This window comes from Pogona vitticeps, chromosome 5 (genome assembly GCF_051106095.1).
Source record: "Pogona vitticeps strain Pit_001003342236 chromosome 5, PviZW2.1, whole genome shotgun sequence".
Classification (NCBI taxonomy): domain Eukaryota; kingdom Metazoa; phylum Chordata; class Lepidosauria; order Squamata; family Agamidae; genus Pogona; species Pogona vitticeps.
Genome location: NC_135787.1, coordinates 101,916,751 through 101,934,696, shown reverse-complemented (window position 1 = coordinate 101,934,696; position 17,946 = coordinate 101,916,751). Strand labels below are relative to the sequence as shown.

The following is a 17,946-nucleotide window of genomic DNA, read 5'->3' as shown; positions in this document are numbered from 1 at the left end:
CTGTGTTTGCTGGCTTGTCTGGCCAGCTGTCTGGCTTTTTGGAGCTTTTAGTACACCGAGTCTAACATCAGCAATTGCACAGTTAAGAATGCAATCTGTGTTTGTCCAACCCATTAGAAACAGTAGGGGACAGAAGCTGAAGAACAGTGTCTTGGCCAAGCCACACAGTAAGTCCACACTTTGAAGTGAATTCTCCTAGCTCCAAGGACAACACAGCCTCTGCTGGAGCTTTCTAAGAAGGCTTCCAAATAAGCAAAAAAGCTACCAGGCTGACCAGATGAACATCGCTCCACCAGCCAAGCTTTCTGTCTAGAGTAAACATGACACCCATTTCTTTTTAGTTGTCTGCCCTTCACCAGATTAGTGTTGCCTGGAAATTTGTCTATCACTGTGTACAGAGGTGTTATTGTTAGTGCTATTGTCATATCAATAAACAGTAATACTTACTCTGGATTTCATAGCCCAAATCTCAAGCCGCACAAGAAAGCCAATGCTCATTTTATGCCTTTGCATTTGGACAGATTTCTGATGGCAATTCAGAGTACAGAAACTGCACAAACCAGTGATATTACACACCCCTTCCCCCTTCCTATCCCTGCACTCCTCTCCCCCAGGAAGCAGCAGTTAAAAGATGTTGTTGCAGTGCTACTACATGGGCTGATTATGATGTGCAGCAGCCTCCATCTTTCACAGTTTCAAGTCAAGAACCATTCTGAGCAGAACAGATAGGAATAGAGAAATAATTAAGAGCCTGAACCTAGCAAAAGTAATGCACTGTGAAGTTCATTTTCTTTCACTAGCAACAATTTAAGAGCATGCTAACTTCTTGTCTACTTTTGGCTGCATCCTGCTCAATATTCCTTCCACCCTTCCTGTCCCAACCAATGTCCCTTCTCACAACATTTGTCAATTTCTTCCCTTTTACTCACCTTCTCATTCCAATCCCTCAGCATGTTTAAAAATATTAAATTCATCACTTGGAAGTGTGTTCCAAACAAGTCCGGCTTTCAGCTTTTTCCAAACAAGACTGTGTTCAGTACTCTTATGCAACCCAAGCAACCTACCCTACTAGTTCAGTTCTGGATATCAAGAGTTGATTTACCTGATAGCCTACTAAGTCCAGGAGTTTCTTTCATTTTTAATTTGTAGTCAAGCCCTAAATTTTCATATTTTGTCACCTCTGTTTGGCTCAGTTTTCTAGACTCTATCCCTGAAAATGATAATTCAGACAAACACTCTCTGAACTATACCTTCTACAGCAAAGGCAGGTACAGAAAAATAATTTATTCTCCCTTCCCTCCTTCATCCCATTTCTGTTAGTCTAATATACTGCCTCCCTGGATAGTTTCTTCTTTCTGATTTATAGTACAAAAATTGATTGTTCTAGCTTGTCATACAATGCAAGGCTATACATCTGACCAGAACATGGTGAGATTTATTGCTGAGAAGGGAATAAAACATCACAACTTTAAACTTTTCCGTGATAAGTTCCTCAAATTCCTTTTTTGCTTACCACTGTCAATGTCCTGTTTATTTTGAAATATACTGTTGTCTTTTTGCACTAATTTGAAAAAGAGGAAGTTTTTCTGCCCTTATAGCTTCTGTCACTTTTTCGTCAACCATAGTGGCATCCTCTTGGATGGTCTGTAGCACAAATGTTTGGTCAACACATGTTGTGGTGGTTTTCAGTAACTCCAGTGCTTTACCTTCATTTACGTTCCTTACATCCAGTTGGCGGAGGATGTAATCAACATAGTGAAGTGAATGAGAGATGGAGTGCAAAAAATATAAATAGCGGCAACTATCTTAACAGTGGTCCTTAACAAACATTAACTGGGTGGTAATATAAATACCCTGGCACAGATGATCTGATTAACATATATGTTGGGATGAAAAACTGTAATCCTGTAGAAGTTACAAGACAATAGAAAATACATTTACACATACTAGTATATCCCAAAACATGCTTCTAAGCTGAAAGACAACACTCTGGTTCGGAAACAGAACCAAATATTCATTATTTCTGATGGATTACTCTAGGACAGTGGTGTCAAACTGTGGCCCTCCAGATGTTCTTGGCCTTCAACTCCCAGAAATCCTGGCCAGCAGAGGTGGTGGTGAAGGCTTCTGGGAGTTGAAGTCCAAGAACATCTGGAGGGCCACAGTTTGACACCACTGCTCTAGGATACAAAGTTGTGCATATTTCATAGGAATGGGACCATATCTGCATGGTAGATCACAGGGGGAGGGGGAATCTACCCTGATAAACTACGTTCCCATATTCTCTATAAAAATATTTATCTCCTCCTAGTTTTTGGTATCAAGTTGCCATCACTGTCCCTTTCCCCCTCCTCACTGCTGTTATAGCTGCCCATTCTCCTGCCCTATCCAAGTGTGGGTCCAGATTGCACAGCTACCTAGATAAGAGAGTGGAGAGAAGAGGATATGCTTTTCTTGCTCCTCCTCCCTGTCATTGCTAACTAACTCAGATGGGGCAACGGAAGAGGACAGTTAAAGTAAAGAGCAGAAGCAGGGGTTGTCCATGGCTTCAGAGCTGGCCTAGGATATTTGGCTACATGTGATGGGACAGAAAATGGTCCCTCCACTCCCAAATCAAGTTGTACACTTGAAGCTGATCAAGTGATTTTGATCCTTTAGGCAGAAAAGCCCACAATTGCCAGCCCTGCTCCCAGAAAAAAAAATACAGTAATAAGAAAAAAGTGATACTTGTGATACCTTAAAGACTTCCAACACCATGAAATACAGTATTTCACATATTGTGAAAACCCTATTAGGGTCACTGTGAGTTGGATGCAACTTAATGGTACATAGTGCAATGACAACTCAACACTTTCTAGGTAACATAGCCATTGCAATAAATGGAAATTACACATGTTTTTGAGATGATACAGAGATGATACAGAGACAAAGGAACTCCTGCTTCTGCTTCAGAGAAAGTTGTTCAGATAGGTAGATGAGCTTTACCACTTGCAAATACATTGAAATTATAATGCAGTACAATAATGTACCAGGAGATCCTACTCAAGAGTTAGCCATACCTAAACCTATTGATTTCAAAAACTGACCATGCCTAGCCCTCCATTGTAATGAACACAGCATGTTATTCGTTTCTGATTCTCACATTCCATGTGTGTCACGGAGAAAGAGGGAGACTGGAGGGGAGGAGAGAACTGGAAATGTGGAATAGCTGTATACATGTATACAGTACATAATTTCCTCATAATGTTATTTCTCATCCTTCAAGGAAATTCCCACAGGACTTGCATATACAAGTCTCATGGTAGATCTATTTATTTTATCAAACAATACCTAAATATTATAATTTTAGATCTCATCTTCCTTTAGTCTTCGGTTCCGAATTTTCAGTTCTGAATATTTGACTGTTATATTTTATCATAAGCTGACAGGGTACCCCATAGACACAGTAGCAGGGCAAAACATGAGTATAAATACCATGACCTGAAAATACCTGATATTGATCTATAAGTATAGATGTAATATGAATTTCTTATATATGTGATGATATGATAAGGTTCTTATCTTGATTATATGATTTATGTTGCATTGGTAAAATTTATTTACGTAAATTTTAACTGTCTTTAGTAAGTTCGTGGAAAAGCGAGATATACATTAATGAACTGCTATTGTTTATTAATAATATTGGTACACATTGCTTCCTCATGAAGTTGGGAAGAGACCACAAAACACCAAGAAGAAAAGGAACCACCAGACTGATCCAAATTTCCTATACAGCAGCTGGAGAAGTTTTTACTTCCCCAAGATTCCCTCAGAAAAATATCCCAAAAGGAAATAGGCAGACAAGTTCTGCCAAGCAGAAGGTTACCATTACTGAGCTAGGAAAAGTACATTTACCCACAACACACATACACCACAAGTTCAATAGGGTATTTTCCATTAAACTTGGAAAAGATACACAGGAAATCTAGACCATGCAGTCTCCAAAATGGAACCTCTATAGGAAGTACTTCTATATACCATGGCTGAAATCAATAGCAGTACTGTAAATCATGACTAGACCCATTTAATCATTACAACAATGGAGAAGAAGCAGCTAAGGTGATGCCCTTTAGGAACAATTGGTGACAGAGTAGGGATTTGCAGAAGACTTGGGCTTTGTTGCGCTGGACAGTGCAGTGAGAAGGCATCTGCAGGTGTGGGAAGCTCAGTATAAGTTAATTTTCCTGGCTAGATCCATTACACAGGTGAGATAGCTACAAAACTCAGGGAGGGTCTAGCACTATAAAAACCTGCAAAACCACTATGAAATTCTGGCACATCTTTTTATTTAAAAGGGCATTGTTTCATTTAAGGGGTGTTCATCGAAGCTACCAGCATGAATTTGACCAAAATCTGGGAGGCAGTGGAAGACAGGAGGGCCTGGCGTGCTCTGGTCCATGGGGGTCACAAAGAGTCGGACACGACTAAACGACCAGAGAGAGAAACTAGGGAAATCAAACTGACGCACTTACGCATTAGTGGTGCTACTACAGAACTTTTGGTTCATGCTATAAAACTATGGCAAAATGTTGGTACAGGTTTTGATACCAGATTCCAAGAGTCATAGCCAAGACAGTGGAATAAGTTCATATATCCAGTGAGCCAAATTTCCTTCAAGCCTTATCAGTCTCACGCAAGCCTGTGAGATGGGATGAGTAGGTGAGAAGGAGAACCTAGACTTGGGGCTTGCTACATTGAGCTCTAGTCAAGTCTACAGAAACACTCACATGCAGCCTCTCGCCCTGCTGCTTTGCGGCTAGAAAAGGCATGATTTGCATCTGCCTTGTGGGAATCAGGAAGCCATCAGCAGGGGCAAGGATGATGGTTTCCTGGCTCCTGTTTACCACCGTCTCTCTATTCTTCAAATGTTGTGGCTATATAGCCCCCGTTTTATCTGATGAGGAGGAAGATAATGGTGGGGAATGAAAAATGCTTTGGGCTTCCAGTTGCCTCTTGAAATATTTACCATCTTACAATATTAGAACTCAGGGGATACCCAGTGAAACTGGCAATAAGCTAAGGACAAACAAAAAGGAATCCTTCACTCAACACATAATTTACTTGTAAATTTTAACCACCTGCAGGTTTTAGATTGGCCACTAACTCTGGTGCAGACGTATGTCCATCCATCTTTTTTAATGATGGGACATATTTTAGAGCGATTGCAATGACAGCCTTCACCATGACCATGAAATGGAACTTCTCTGTCCTGAGCCAGTCTACTTGAGAGCATCAGGTGTTACAAACAACATGGGAATACCATGACCTGTTAGGGACATAACAGAAGAAATGCGTGCCCCTGAGAAAATAACTCTGGAGATAGAGGACCCGAAGGGTAAGGAGCAGTAGGTCCACTCCAACCAGTAGGGCTCTAAAGTTCTTCTGGCTTCCCATTTTACCTCTCCATCCCTTATCCTAAGAAAGGAGGAAAGCAACCCATCTTGATCCCTAGACTTTAGCAGACCCCCTGAAAGGGGGGGGACCCACAACTGGCGAGTTGGGAAGGGGAGGAGGGAGAATCCAGATTAATTTCCCCACCGCACATTCTCACTGCCCCAGAAATGCACGCTCTGGAGCCAGTATCCGTGAATTGAGCTCTAAATAAAGCCTGTGCTTGTGTCCCCCCCCCCATCAGCAGAGCAGAGCTGCCTTCGTATTATTATTATACTTCTATAGTTTTTGCCTCCGGACCTTATAATTATGTCACACTGCAAGGGAAACCACCAGCATCTGGTGTGTGGTTGAGAAAACTTTTGTTTCAAGACTTGAAACTATTTTTAGAAGGGAAAACTTGGGAAGGATAGTCATTTCCTACGGTTTTTCAAGAAAATCCGGCTCGGGTTATGTTAAGGGGGGAAGGGGTTGTTTGCCTTTCAAAAAGTATTATGACTGACTCTTCCCTCAGCCCCCTCCCCCGCCCGCGTGCCGCTTGTTGGTTTCTGGAGAAGGAGCCCACCGTCAGGATCTCCCTGCTGCCTCCGTGCGCTCCGCCATGCGAAACGCGGCAAGCCAGAGTGATTCGGTTTAATCACTGGGCTCCGACGCAATGCAAACCGAACGCGGTTCCATAAATCAGACTTCTTTTAAAATCGCAGGCCAAGGCATATGTATTTCGTTATGAATTAAAGAGGGAGAAATATACATGATGTTTCTTCTGTTTTCCCCCTCATAAAGAAGATAACTTTTTAACTTGAACTGAGTGTGCGATGCCCTAGATCCATTAATATGTGCAGATGCTAGATGGAAGAGTGGATGGGGTTTCAAATCACACGCTGAAGGGTGGAGGGGATATAAGGACACGGTCCAACCAGCAGATCAAAACAGTCTAGTCCGAGCCTATATAGATGTTTCCCCAGAAACAGGTCCCGCTGAGTTTAAAGGAACTTACTCCTCAGTAAGAAGGCAGAACAGGACTGTAGACTCAAAATCCCGTTGGTATCAGCGATTGAGGAAAGCTCTCGAATTCTGCCACCGAAACCAGCTGTATTGGAACAAGCTTAATTGATAATGGATTACGCTCCGCGTTTTGTGAGGGGAGGGGGGAAGGATGTTAGTATGTAGGTTAAGCAAATGCCAAAGAGTAACGAATCAGTGGATCGACATTCTTTGACTGTCGTGGTCTCTTGTAAATTCGTGATTGCTTGGAAATCTTGCTGCGCCCTGCGCTTCTGCCCAAGCAATCCCTGGCTTGTTTCTCCGCAGCCCCTCTTTTGTAACCGTTATGCCCCGATCACTATTCACAGGAGTCCCATTTAAAGCTGCAGTTTTGAGAAATCTGCCCCGTTCAACGGACCGATAAACCTTCTTCTTTCTCCCGCTCCTTCCCGCCCTCCATAAAATCCTGCAAAAGGGGGATAGGAAATTTTGCCTACCATGCAGCGCTGTTTGGAAGAACTGCTGAAACAAGGCGTGGGAGGCGCATTTGGGGCGAGCAGTTGGAGGCGTCTGGCATCCTAAAATTGGCTGAACCAGCAGCTGGGCTAAACCAAACCTCTTGCATCCTCCGCCGATAATCTGAACCTTGTGTGCCAACCCCCCCCCCCCCAGCACTGAAGCAAGGGAAGAAGCCGGCTCCGAGATCGCGTGGCTGAGCCATTCTCCACGCGCAGGAGGAATACCTCGGGCGACTTCCTGTTGCGTGAAATCGCTCACGTTAGGAAGAAGGCGGTCGTGGGAAGTCCTCTTCTTCCGAAGTTAAGTCCCCCTGTTCAAGCCGTCGGGACTTACTTCGGTCGGAGTCGACCAAGTCAGCACTGAGCGCGGCGCGAGGGGGAGAGATATCTGTCTGCCCCCCCCCCATCGCCCGAGAATGGGAGCCCGCAGCGGTCCCGATTTCTCGCTTCCCGCAAATCTATGGGGCTCGAGCTTTCGTTCAGAGGTATAGTTTTTATTTTACTGTATTTTTAAGTTGCCACCTGTTTGGCACGACCAAAGCACAGACAGAAACATCGGGGGATGGGGAGCGAAGTCCAAGCGGCCAGGGAGGAAGGAAGGCCAGCAGGTCCGAATGCATCGGGGCAGAATCCAGCCAGAGTTCAAAAGAGTTCGGCGCCAACATTTTCAGCCAGAGCGAGCAATTCAAAATTGGGTTTCCTTCTCCTACTGAAATGTTGTGACGTTTCCCCCTTAAAATCCTAACCTGTGTCCGGATTGTGCCCTAAATGACATTACATTATAATATATCGAACCCTTTAAAGCACTATTTAATAATACTACACGACCAGTTAGTTCCCCATCACCAAGACTGCAAAGCAAGGGTGGGGGCCATAGGAGCCCGTTATATCTAAGGGCTCAGCCTCCTGAAAGAAATGGGCAAACTAAGAGCGAGCCAGCCACCCTAGCTCCGTAGTAAACCCTACAAAATAAAACGAGACAATCGCTCACGCCATTGCGCCCAGGATGGTCATACACTTACATTAACTTAGAACGAATTAATTTGGAATTGCCTCTTTTTTGTAGGTGTTGGGAACCCCCTCTTTCTCTTGCTTCTTAGTCAAGGGGATTTCTCCCCAAGGACATTGTTCAGGGCTCGTTATAGCCCTTGCACTTTTATACCCGCTCTGGCTCTGCACCGTTGTTTGTGTGTGTGTGTGTGTGTGTGTGTGAAACACACTTTTTACACCACAACTCCCATCATCCCCACGAGTGGCTGGAAGAGTCTGGGAGCTGTCGTCCAAGAAAGCAACCCCGAAAATGACTCGCCAGGGAGTCGCTCGGGGTGTCATTGGGCTCCCTTTGCAGGCAGGCAGGCAGGCAGGCGCGCCAATGTGAGGGACTTGCGGCCGTCCCGCACCCAAGGCGTGGCTCCCTGCGGATTCCCTCCCGAGCACCTGCTCGCAGCATCTCCCGCCGCCGCACCTCCGCGCCACGAACCTTTCCCCCCAGAAGCCTCCAACCTACCTCCAGTCTTGGCCAGCCCGTCTCGAGGGCCTCCTCTTGGCGCGGCCAGGTGAGTCCGGGCCACCAAAGGGCGAGAGGATCAAGCCCACTTGCCTCAGGTAACCGCCGGGTTCCCGGCAAAACGCGACCCCTCCCTCCCTCCCTCCCCCCCCGCACTTCTCCCGCCCGTCACACGCCGTGGCACCTGTCCTGGTCCCCAGAGGGGCGAGGAAGGATCTTCAGGGAAACTTAGCAAGCAGACAAAGGGGAGCCCTTCCGAAACACACACAGGCACACCTCCCGCCCGCCCTTCCGCCCTCCCGCCCCCCGAAAAAAAAAGGCAGCGGCAGCAGCACTTACAAGTAACTCCCACTGGTAAGGATGAGGAAAATCTGAGGGTAATAAACTGAGAGTAAAACACTGCGGGACGAGAATAGGATCATGGTCGCATCCAGGTCTTAGCCCTCTTTTTTGGGGGGAGGGGGTTCCTTTCCGAGGGCTCCGCTTTCTTCCTCAGGAGGGGGCACCAGTTCTTAGCTTCTCCCCCCTCCCTCGGTGGTGATGGTGGTTTGTTCCTTCTCCTTTCAGTGAGGAGGGGGAGACCCCGCGCGGGCGCCGGCTTTTGGATCCTGCTTGGGCTCTGTGGGCAGGGAAGCGGGGAAGGCCCGCGCTGGCTTCGCCGGGTGGGTTGCGCCGGGCCGGCCAATTCCCCGGCTGCCCGGGCGGCTCTCTTTCTCCCGCCTTCTCTCCTCCGAGGGATGAAGAGGCTCTTCTTCCCTCTCCGCCTGTTGCTGCCGCTGCCGCCGCCGCCGCCGCCGCTCTCGCGCCCGTCCTTTTGCGCCGCGGCTGGGAGCTGGTTGGCGAGAGAGCGGCTTCTCTCGGCGGAATGATGCGCCGGGGGGGGGGGAGGTGTGGAGGGCAGGCTGCGCCTCGCTTTCCCCTCGCCAACTCTCCAGAGACTCCCGGGCTGCCATTGGGCGAGCGAGCCCGACAAACCGCCTCCTTTTATTTGTGTGTGTGTGTGTCTGTATGTGTGTGTGTGTGTGTGTGCGAGTGATGAGGGGGAGGATGGATGACAATGGAGTGACATGGATCAAGCTCGTTGGAAAGCTACCCCTTCCTCGGCGGAGCAGCTCTTTTCTCACTTCGCTTGGAAAACGGTCGCCTCAGGGAGCGGGCAAAGGGAGGCAGCCTTCGCTTCTTTGCGCGCCTCGCCCGCCGTGGTTTTCCTTCAAGCCACTGGTCCTCGTTCTACAGCCCGGGCGACGCGGCGCGCGAGACACGCTCTTCCCCCCCCCGCGCGCGCGCGCGCTCCCCAGAAGACCCCAAAGGAGCCCCTGCCACCCCGCCGAGCTTACGCGGAGAGACGAAGTAGAAGAAGAGAGGCGCCCTTCCCAGGGCGACCTTCTTCCCTCTTCTGGTCCCCAGAGCTGTTGTTCTAACCATTCTGGAAATCGGACGTGGAAGCCCCTCCAGATAAGAGTCCCGAGTGTTCGGAGGAATTTTTCCCGAGCAGGGGGAAAAAAGGAGGGAGGGCAAAAGCTGCCTGGAGGTATGTTGCCATCGTTAGCATAGGGTGCTTCCCCCCCCCTCCGTAATGAATACCTTTAAGATTGAGGGGCAGGCACAACCTCCTCTGCTGTGGATACCTTGAGTCGGGGACCTGCTGCACTCCCCAACGCCTTTGTTCAAAAAACAATAACAGGACATCCGCAGTGCAGTTGCTGTCATCGTCATCATCATCAACGGGCCTTGCCAATTCTCTCTAATACTGCAGGAATGGTTCAAATGGAGACCGAGACGAAATATGTTAATCTTAAAACACTGTTCAGGTTTGAACGGTGAAAGGGAGTAGGGCAGGTGGCCTTCCCTGGCCTGCTTCCAGAACATTTTCCTGCGAAAATATCCATGTTATTGTTTGTCACGAGAGGCAATGGAGGAGCTCTCAGCGCCCCCAAGCATATTTCAGGGACCGCAGGACAGCATTGCCCTTGCGCCAAATGCCCGTTCAGCTCTGGCCTACCCTACAAGGCCCTTGGGAAGAAGGCTGAACAACAGATTGGGTGAGGCGCTGTGGACAAATGCGGGACGTTGCGTTTAGCTGCTCCTAAGACAAGGTACATCCTTCCTCTAGCACTGACTGATTGATTATATTTATATTTCGATTTTTAGCCCCAGTTGGGACTCAAGATGGCCTACAAGGCTTCAGATCTATCGCAAAAAGAGTGCAAGGGACAAACAACCTCCCCCCCCCCCAACCTGGCAGTTTCTTTATAAGCTGGACTGCAACTCCCATCAGAAACCATTTGGCAACCGGGCAAGGGAGGATGGCACTCCAACACATCTGCAGGGCATCTTCTCTGATCAGGTCTGGGGAAACATAACACCATCCCACACTCTGCGCTTGCCGGTGCGAGGAAACACAGTTTGGGCCCATGCTACTTGTCACAGCATCTCTCCTTAATGTCATCTGCATGACCCACAAGATCATCCCAGTCAAGGCTCCTCATAAATCCTCTACAAGATGTAGGGCCTACTTTGCGGTGGCTCCAACTTTATGGAACCAATTTCCGGAGGAGCTCCACTTACCCCCCCCCCCCTGGACTTTTAGGAAGCAATTAAGACATTGCTTTTCAGGGAGGCTTTCCACACAAACCCCAGCTGACCACCTTCCCCTTTTTTTTTCTTTCCCCTCCTCTTCTTCCCTCCCATCTTTTCCTCCACCCGCTCTGGGATTAGTCAGTGTCATCTGGTTTTGTTTTAGGGTTATTGCTATTGGTTTTCATATTTCTATTTTTGTTTTCTATTTTATCAGTTGCAACCCACCCAGATTAATGGGAGCGGGATACAAATTGAATGAATGAATGAATGAATGAATGAATGAATGAATGAATGAATGAATGAATGAATGAATGAATGAATGGTGAATAATCCTGGCTTCAGTAAAATTCAAGATGAGTAAGGCTGGGACAGGAAAGGGTGCCGAATACTTTCTGGTCTTGATAAACTGCACTGAAGTTCCAGCTCTTTCAGAGCTTCTTTTCTGGTTATTAACTGCATGTCCTCTTCCCAACCCCATACATCACGCTAGTATTGAAATGCTATGACTATCTCCAGCTAAAAAGTACAAACAGGATTGCGCCAAATCATATAGCCCCAGTCATGTGTTCAACCTCTCAGTTGCCACTGGTTGTAGTGGTTCAAGCATGCTGGGCTAGGTGGAGGGACCCACGAGGAAACCTTCACTCAGCCAGGAAACTCACTAGGACTAGGGAGTCACTACGTAGCACCCTGGCCTAACTCGCAAGGGTGCTCCCCGGGTAAAAAAAAAAAAAACAGAGAGGAGGAAAGCACGGTACAACACTACCTTGAACGTCTGAAGGGGAAAGACTAAAGATATAGGTGAGGAATCAACTCATGCAATTAAAGGATAAATACATCTAGGAAAGCCACCCACGTTTCTAATATAAATATTATAAATGCTAACTTTCTCACCTCACCAAAAAAGAAAAAAGATAAGAAAAAGAAAAACCTTAAGAAGGATCCGTGTGCATTATAGTGTCGCAACCTTCACAAACTCAGTAGTATTTCTGTTTTGGAAATCGGAAGCTAAGGTTGAGAGGTGGGAGGCTTTGCCGGAAAGCTATTACTGAATTCGCGGACAGGGCGGAACTAGAATCTGCGAACTACCTTCTTCCTCCATCTGACTCCTGTATTTAGGAGGCCCTAAATTGCTGCTGTTGTAATTTTTGATCAGATTATTAATCTGTGAGAGAGTTCTGTTAAGAGGTCCCTTTGTTAGCAGAATGAAACAGCAAAAATGTTCTCTGTGAGCTTTAAACCCACATTTAATTTCTGAGGCTATAAATCAGGCAGAGTCTAAGCTTAAAATTAAAGCGTTGCTGAGATTTATTTAGAAAATACCCTTGATAGGAACACCTATCCGGACGCTAGACAGCAGACCATGTTCCATGGTGAAGCATGTGGGGTGTGGGGGTGTGGACGTACACACACCCCCAAGAGAGATGTCAACAACTTGAAACTTAGAAGAGAAGACAGTTAGAAAATCAGAAAGTTAGGAGAGAAGAGAAGACAGGGAGTTGTAAATCGATAGGGAGAGACAGCCAATGAAAAGACAGACTCCGCCCACCCTATTCCCAGAACGCCCCTTTTGTGCATTTGAGAGACATTTTTGGGGAGAAGTTGCAAGAGGCGATGCTTTCAGAAGACTCCTTCAACAGAATTCCCAGAAACTCCCCGTCACTTCTAAATAAGACAACCAGATAAAGACAAACACGCCTCAAAACTCTGCAGCAGCTGGTCCTGACAAACGAGAGATTCAAAAGCCTGCTTTTTTTTCACGTGGATTTCTCTGCCTTGAACAACGGAAAGCAAGGCCCTCATTCTCATCCATATCGAGCATGTGGATTAATCCTGACAGATGGACCATTCTGAGATGAGTTTTTTTTAATCAGACATTTTAATTTAATTTTTATTTACTTATTTAGATATAACAGCCCTTCCTCCTTGCATCTCCTCACGGCCCAAACGAGCTTAATATAAATGCTAATTCTCCTTTAATTGGTATTTTAGTCTTCTAACGCTGCCGGTCGTTTGGTTTACCAAGCAGAGTTATCATTTTCCCCGCCCTTTCCCAGTTTCCCTGTTCTACCTGAGTATAGTATAGCAAGGGAAGAACTGGGCTTTTATCTCACTAGCAGTATACAGTCGCCAGCTACATCTGTTATAAGGCAAGGGGGGGGCTTCGTCTTTAATGAGCAGTTAAGACCCACTAACTTTACAAAAGACTTGCTAGTGGTGATGACGGAAAGGCTTAGACGTGGTTTGTTGCTGTGGTTCAAGCACAGCCACATCTTGTGGTTTTCCACCAAGGCATGAGCGTGACTCGAATATGTCCTGAAGAGTGCCTGCATTTTTTTTTTTAAAAAAAATCACATTTGCGTCTCTACAAATGACCCTCCAATAATATGCAAATATCCTGGCCCTTTAAATATTATCAAGCTCCGCCCCTACCCCAGTTCCGAACGACGTTTGCAAGTGGTAATATTGTATGACATATTTGCACAAACAGCTGTATTAAGACTATTGTAGTACAATCTTTTTAAGGAAATAGGTGACTGAACGTATTGCATATGTAGATATCGTAAAACTAAAAGACAAACGCAATTTTAAGTTCGGCCACACTCTGAAGTAACTTCCGAATTTCTAGGGAAAGTGTGTGCAAGTGTGGGCTTCACAGAAAAGACCCGTGTTGCTAAGGAAATTGTTTCAGAGGTATCGTGTTAAGTTGTTTCCTATCTGATGGGGGGGGGGACTGTGTGGCACCTTCACACCGGATACAACCCGCAAGAATCATGCGCGCATGTGAACAACGCAGGCCGATGACATTTTTGAAACACGGGATAAAGTACCATTCTTTTTGGAACTCCCTTATAAGAAACAGACCTGGCACGGACGTCTGGCCTTACTTTTAGAACTTCCTTATTTTATTTTATTTTATTTTATTCTGCACAATCCACAACATACTGATGCACGCAGCCTGATGTAGACTACTAGTGCCCGTCTAAAGCTAACTTTCTTTCCTTTCCTTTTATGGTCCTGCACGTGTTTGTATGGTGGCGCTGCGCGTTAAACCGTAGAAGCCTCTGTGCTCTGTGGTCAGAAGACCAAGCAGTTGTAAGATCGAATCCACCTGTCAGAGTGAGCTCCCATCGCTTGTCCCAGCTCCTGTCAACCTAGCAGTTTGAAAACATGCAAAAATGCAAGTAGATAAATTGGTACCACCACTGTGGGAAGGTAACGGCGTTCCATGTCTAGTCGTGCTGGCCACCTGACCACTGAAATTGTCTAGGGACAAAGGCTGGCTCTATGGCTTGGAGAGGGATGAGCACCACGCCCTACAGTCGGACACGACTGGACTAAATGTCAAGGGGAACCTTTACCTTGTTTTTGTACAGTGTTAAGGATCACACAGCTTTTTGGGGGGTGTTGATTGGTTTTACACGAGAAAGGCGTGGTCCACGGATATTACATAAACACAGAAGGAACCCAATAGCCATACCGTAGACTTTTAACCAGACTTAATTCAACCTACCAGAAACGTTTAAGGATGATCTCTTACACTCTTCCGCACACTTACTTGGGACTAAGCTTAAATGAAAGCGGAATAACCATCTACTGTACTGAGATAAAAACCACAACCTGGAAGTAAATTAGCAAGGCATAGGATCGGGCTGCTTGGCTGCAATTCTAAACTCGCTGTAAAAAAAAAAACTTCCATTCATATTTTGCTGGACTTCTTTGAAAACCAATATATGAATGATCCAATTGGACAATTAGCGGTGTTCCCCAAGATGCTCTGCCCCGTCCCTTGCTCTCAGGACAGTGTTTCTCCCCCCTTTTTCCCCTCCCCCTACACAACAACCGTTCAAAGTAGATTTGCTTGGCAGAAGAGAAATAGCTGAAGAAGCTGTTTGTATCCGGAGTTCCCGACCCCAAGGGCAAATATTCTTGCCTACTAGGGGCACCGCGCTGGTTCTACAAAAGCGTCAACTTCTACAACTGGAAAAACAAAGACGAGCTTTCATGCCCGCGCCTGCTCGTTGAAGTTCCGTCTCTTATCTGAGAATCTTATCTTTATCTAGATAAAGCTCTCCCTTCTCTGCACAAACAAGCGAACATAATCCTAAACTTATTTACTCCGAAGCAATTCTCCTTCATTTCAAGCGAACCTGGGAAGAGTAGACAGAGCATCTTAAACCCACTTCTTTAAAGTCGCAATATTTAGATGGGAGAGATGTAAGACTGCAATCTTAAATCAAAAGTACAGTATCTGAAAAAAGAGCTCCCTGAGACTTACAGTACTTCCAAGTAAATATGGAGAAGGTCAGGCGATCGGATACTTGTTTGACACTCCCAGGGGGATCCACTAGTTTTGGATAGAACTCGCTCAAAATGAGACCAAGACAAAAATTTTGTCGACCGTATGCCACCCGCCAGCTCATTTAACTTCTATGCACAATACATCATGTGAAAGCCTGGACTGGAGGAATCCCAAGCCGGAATCAAGATTGTTGGAAGAAATATCAACAACCTCCGATATGCAGATGATACCACTCTGATGGCAGGAAGTGAGGAAGAATTAAAGAACCTCTTAATGAGTGTGAACGAGGAGAGCACAAAAAAAAATGGTCTGAAGCTCAACATCCAAAAAACTAAGATCATGGCCACTGGACCCATCACCTCCTGGCAAATAGAAGGGGAAAATATGGAGGCAATGACAGATTTTACTTTCCTGGGCTCCATGATCACTGCAGATGGTGACAGCAGCCACGAAATTAAAAGACACCTGCTTCTTGGGAGGAAAGTGATGACAAACCTAGACAGAGTCTTAAAAAGCAGAGACATCACCTTGCCAACAAAGATCCGCATAGTCAAATCTGTGGTTTTTCCAGTAGCGATGTATGGAGGACAGCTGGACCATAAAGAAAGCTGATCGCCAAAGAATTGATGCTTTTGAATTGTGGTGCTGGAGGAGGATCTTGAGAGTCCCCTGGACTGCAAGGAGAACAAACCTATCCATTTTGAAGGAAATCAACCCTGAGTGCTCACTGGAAGGACAGATCCTGAAGCTGAGGCTCCAATACTTTGGCCATAACTGATGAGAAAAGACTCCTTTGAAAAACCCCTGATGTTGGGAAAGTGTGAAGGCAAGAGGAGAAGGGGACGACAGAGGACGAGATGGTTGGACAGTGTCATCGAAGCAACCAACATGAATTTGACACATCTCTGGGAGGCAATGGAAGACAGGAGGGCCTGGCGTGCTCTGGTCCATGGGGTCATGTAGAGTCGGACACGACTAAACGACTAAACCACAACAACAACATGCCTCCCGCCTGTGTATTAGTTACACATCAATGCCCCCTTTTAAAATTGAAGAGCCAACCACTCCAATATGTCCGGACCTGTTTAAGAAAAATCAAGGGGAGTTAGTGATTTTGATTTTGGTTTAACTATCGCTGGATCGGAATTTACGTAGGATATGACCAATGCAAAACGAAGCATTCCTAACGGTGCTATAAACAGCCATTCAGAGATGTGCTTTTGGACTACAGTTCCCAGAATTCCCTGGGCAGCGCTACCTGGGGAAATCTGGAAGTCCCATGGACTTCTAGTGGAGTCCTAGACGCGCTTATTGGGCTTTAAGCCGCCGTGAAAAATTACTTCTGGTTAAAAATGGATATAATTCGGATTGTACTCTTCCTTAAAATGAACCCCCCTTGAATCAAGTGGGTCTTTATTTCAAGAGATTATACCTAGGACTGGGCTGCATCTCCCAACTATCTCAATGCGAGCGATGAAGACTGGAATTCTATATCCAGCTCTCTGGAGACACATCCCATTGAGCTCTGTAGAGAGTAATTTTGATAAGCCATACGTCGGGCGGCACTTTGAAGCAGCCCGCGCTAAAGGATTTCGTAGTGGTAGATGGCAGCATCTCCCACCTTGAAATCAACCCGGCCGAGAACGACAAAAAACAAAAAAACAAAACAAACAAAAAAAAAAACAACAGACGGCAGGAGAAAGAAGGTCGCTGAGTTTGCTCTTGATGTTTGTGTAGAATGGTTTTGATCCTTAGGCTTGAAGAGGACTGGTTGCTTTCGTGTCAGATCCCGGCAATCTCTGACACAGAGATGACAGAAATAGGTGAATCTTAACTGTGCACACCTAAGTACTCCGAAGAAAGTTCCATTAAGTTCAATGTAAATTCTTCTCTAATTAAAAATATAAGATTATAGTCAGCCAGCCCCACTGAATTAGTGCTTAGTACTCCCCACTCAAGGATATATGCAGAGTTATAGTCTTCCACTCACTTAGCCAAAAGTGAATGCCATTAAATTTAATGGAGCTTATTTCTGAGCAGCCGTGTATCAGATGGCACTGTTAAGGACTCTTTGCTTTGCACGCAGGATGCTAGAAAGACCTCCACGACAAGATTTATATACTAAAATGAGGTACACGGTCTGGTATAGATGACCCTTGACGAACTTTAAAAAAAAAAAAAAAGTAAATCCCCCCTTCATTTTCAGTGACTGAAAATGAGGGAGCCATAGTGGCACCCCGCGCCCTGAATTCAGAGTGCTGCTCCCCCATCTGGTCCCGCCCGCAACATCAGTCAACCGGACCCGATCCGGATTTCTGCGGGCTCTCCCCGCTGTCACTTGTAACGTTGCAATAGATTCACATTCTCTCCTTTCTCACTCTGGGCTTTAAATTTTGTAGGGCTGGGAAAAGAAAAGCGCTGCAATGTGGAAGCAGCTTCCTTTCCACCCAGAGACCCTCACAAGTGTTGGATGCGAATCCAGGAGGGTGAGGGAGAGCAAAGGACTCTCACCAGTCTAGAAAATAAGAGGGAATTGCAAGCAGGAGGAAGGCAACGGGGAGTCTTTTTCCTTGGTGTCTACTTGTTTTCTACGTTATATCAATTGTCAATATAATTAATCAACC

At 46.1% G+C, this 17,946-nt stretch overlaps 1 protein-coding gene across 2 annotated transcripts in view; it reads right to left on the bottom strand.

Annotated features, from left to right (window-relative positions):
• Positions 1-17,946, bottom strand: part of WNT7B (Wnt family member 7B) — a 150,263-nt gene that overhangs the window by 121,232 nt on the left and 11,085 nt on the right. The window contains exon 1 of one of the 2 annotated variants that reach the window (XM_073000894.2): positions 8,779-9,291. The exons of the other annotated variant lie outside the window; for it this stretch is intronic. Within the exon in view, the coding sequence (XP_072856995.1) occupies positions 8,779-8,861 (83 nt within the window). The 5' untranslated portion in view covers positions 8,862-9,291. Of the gene's footprint in view, positions 1-8,778; positions 9,292-17,946 lie in introns of those variants that run through there. 2 annotated transcript variants of the gene reach the window in all.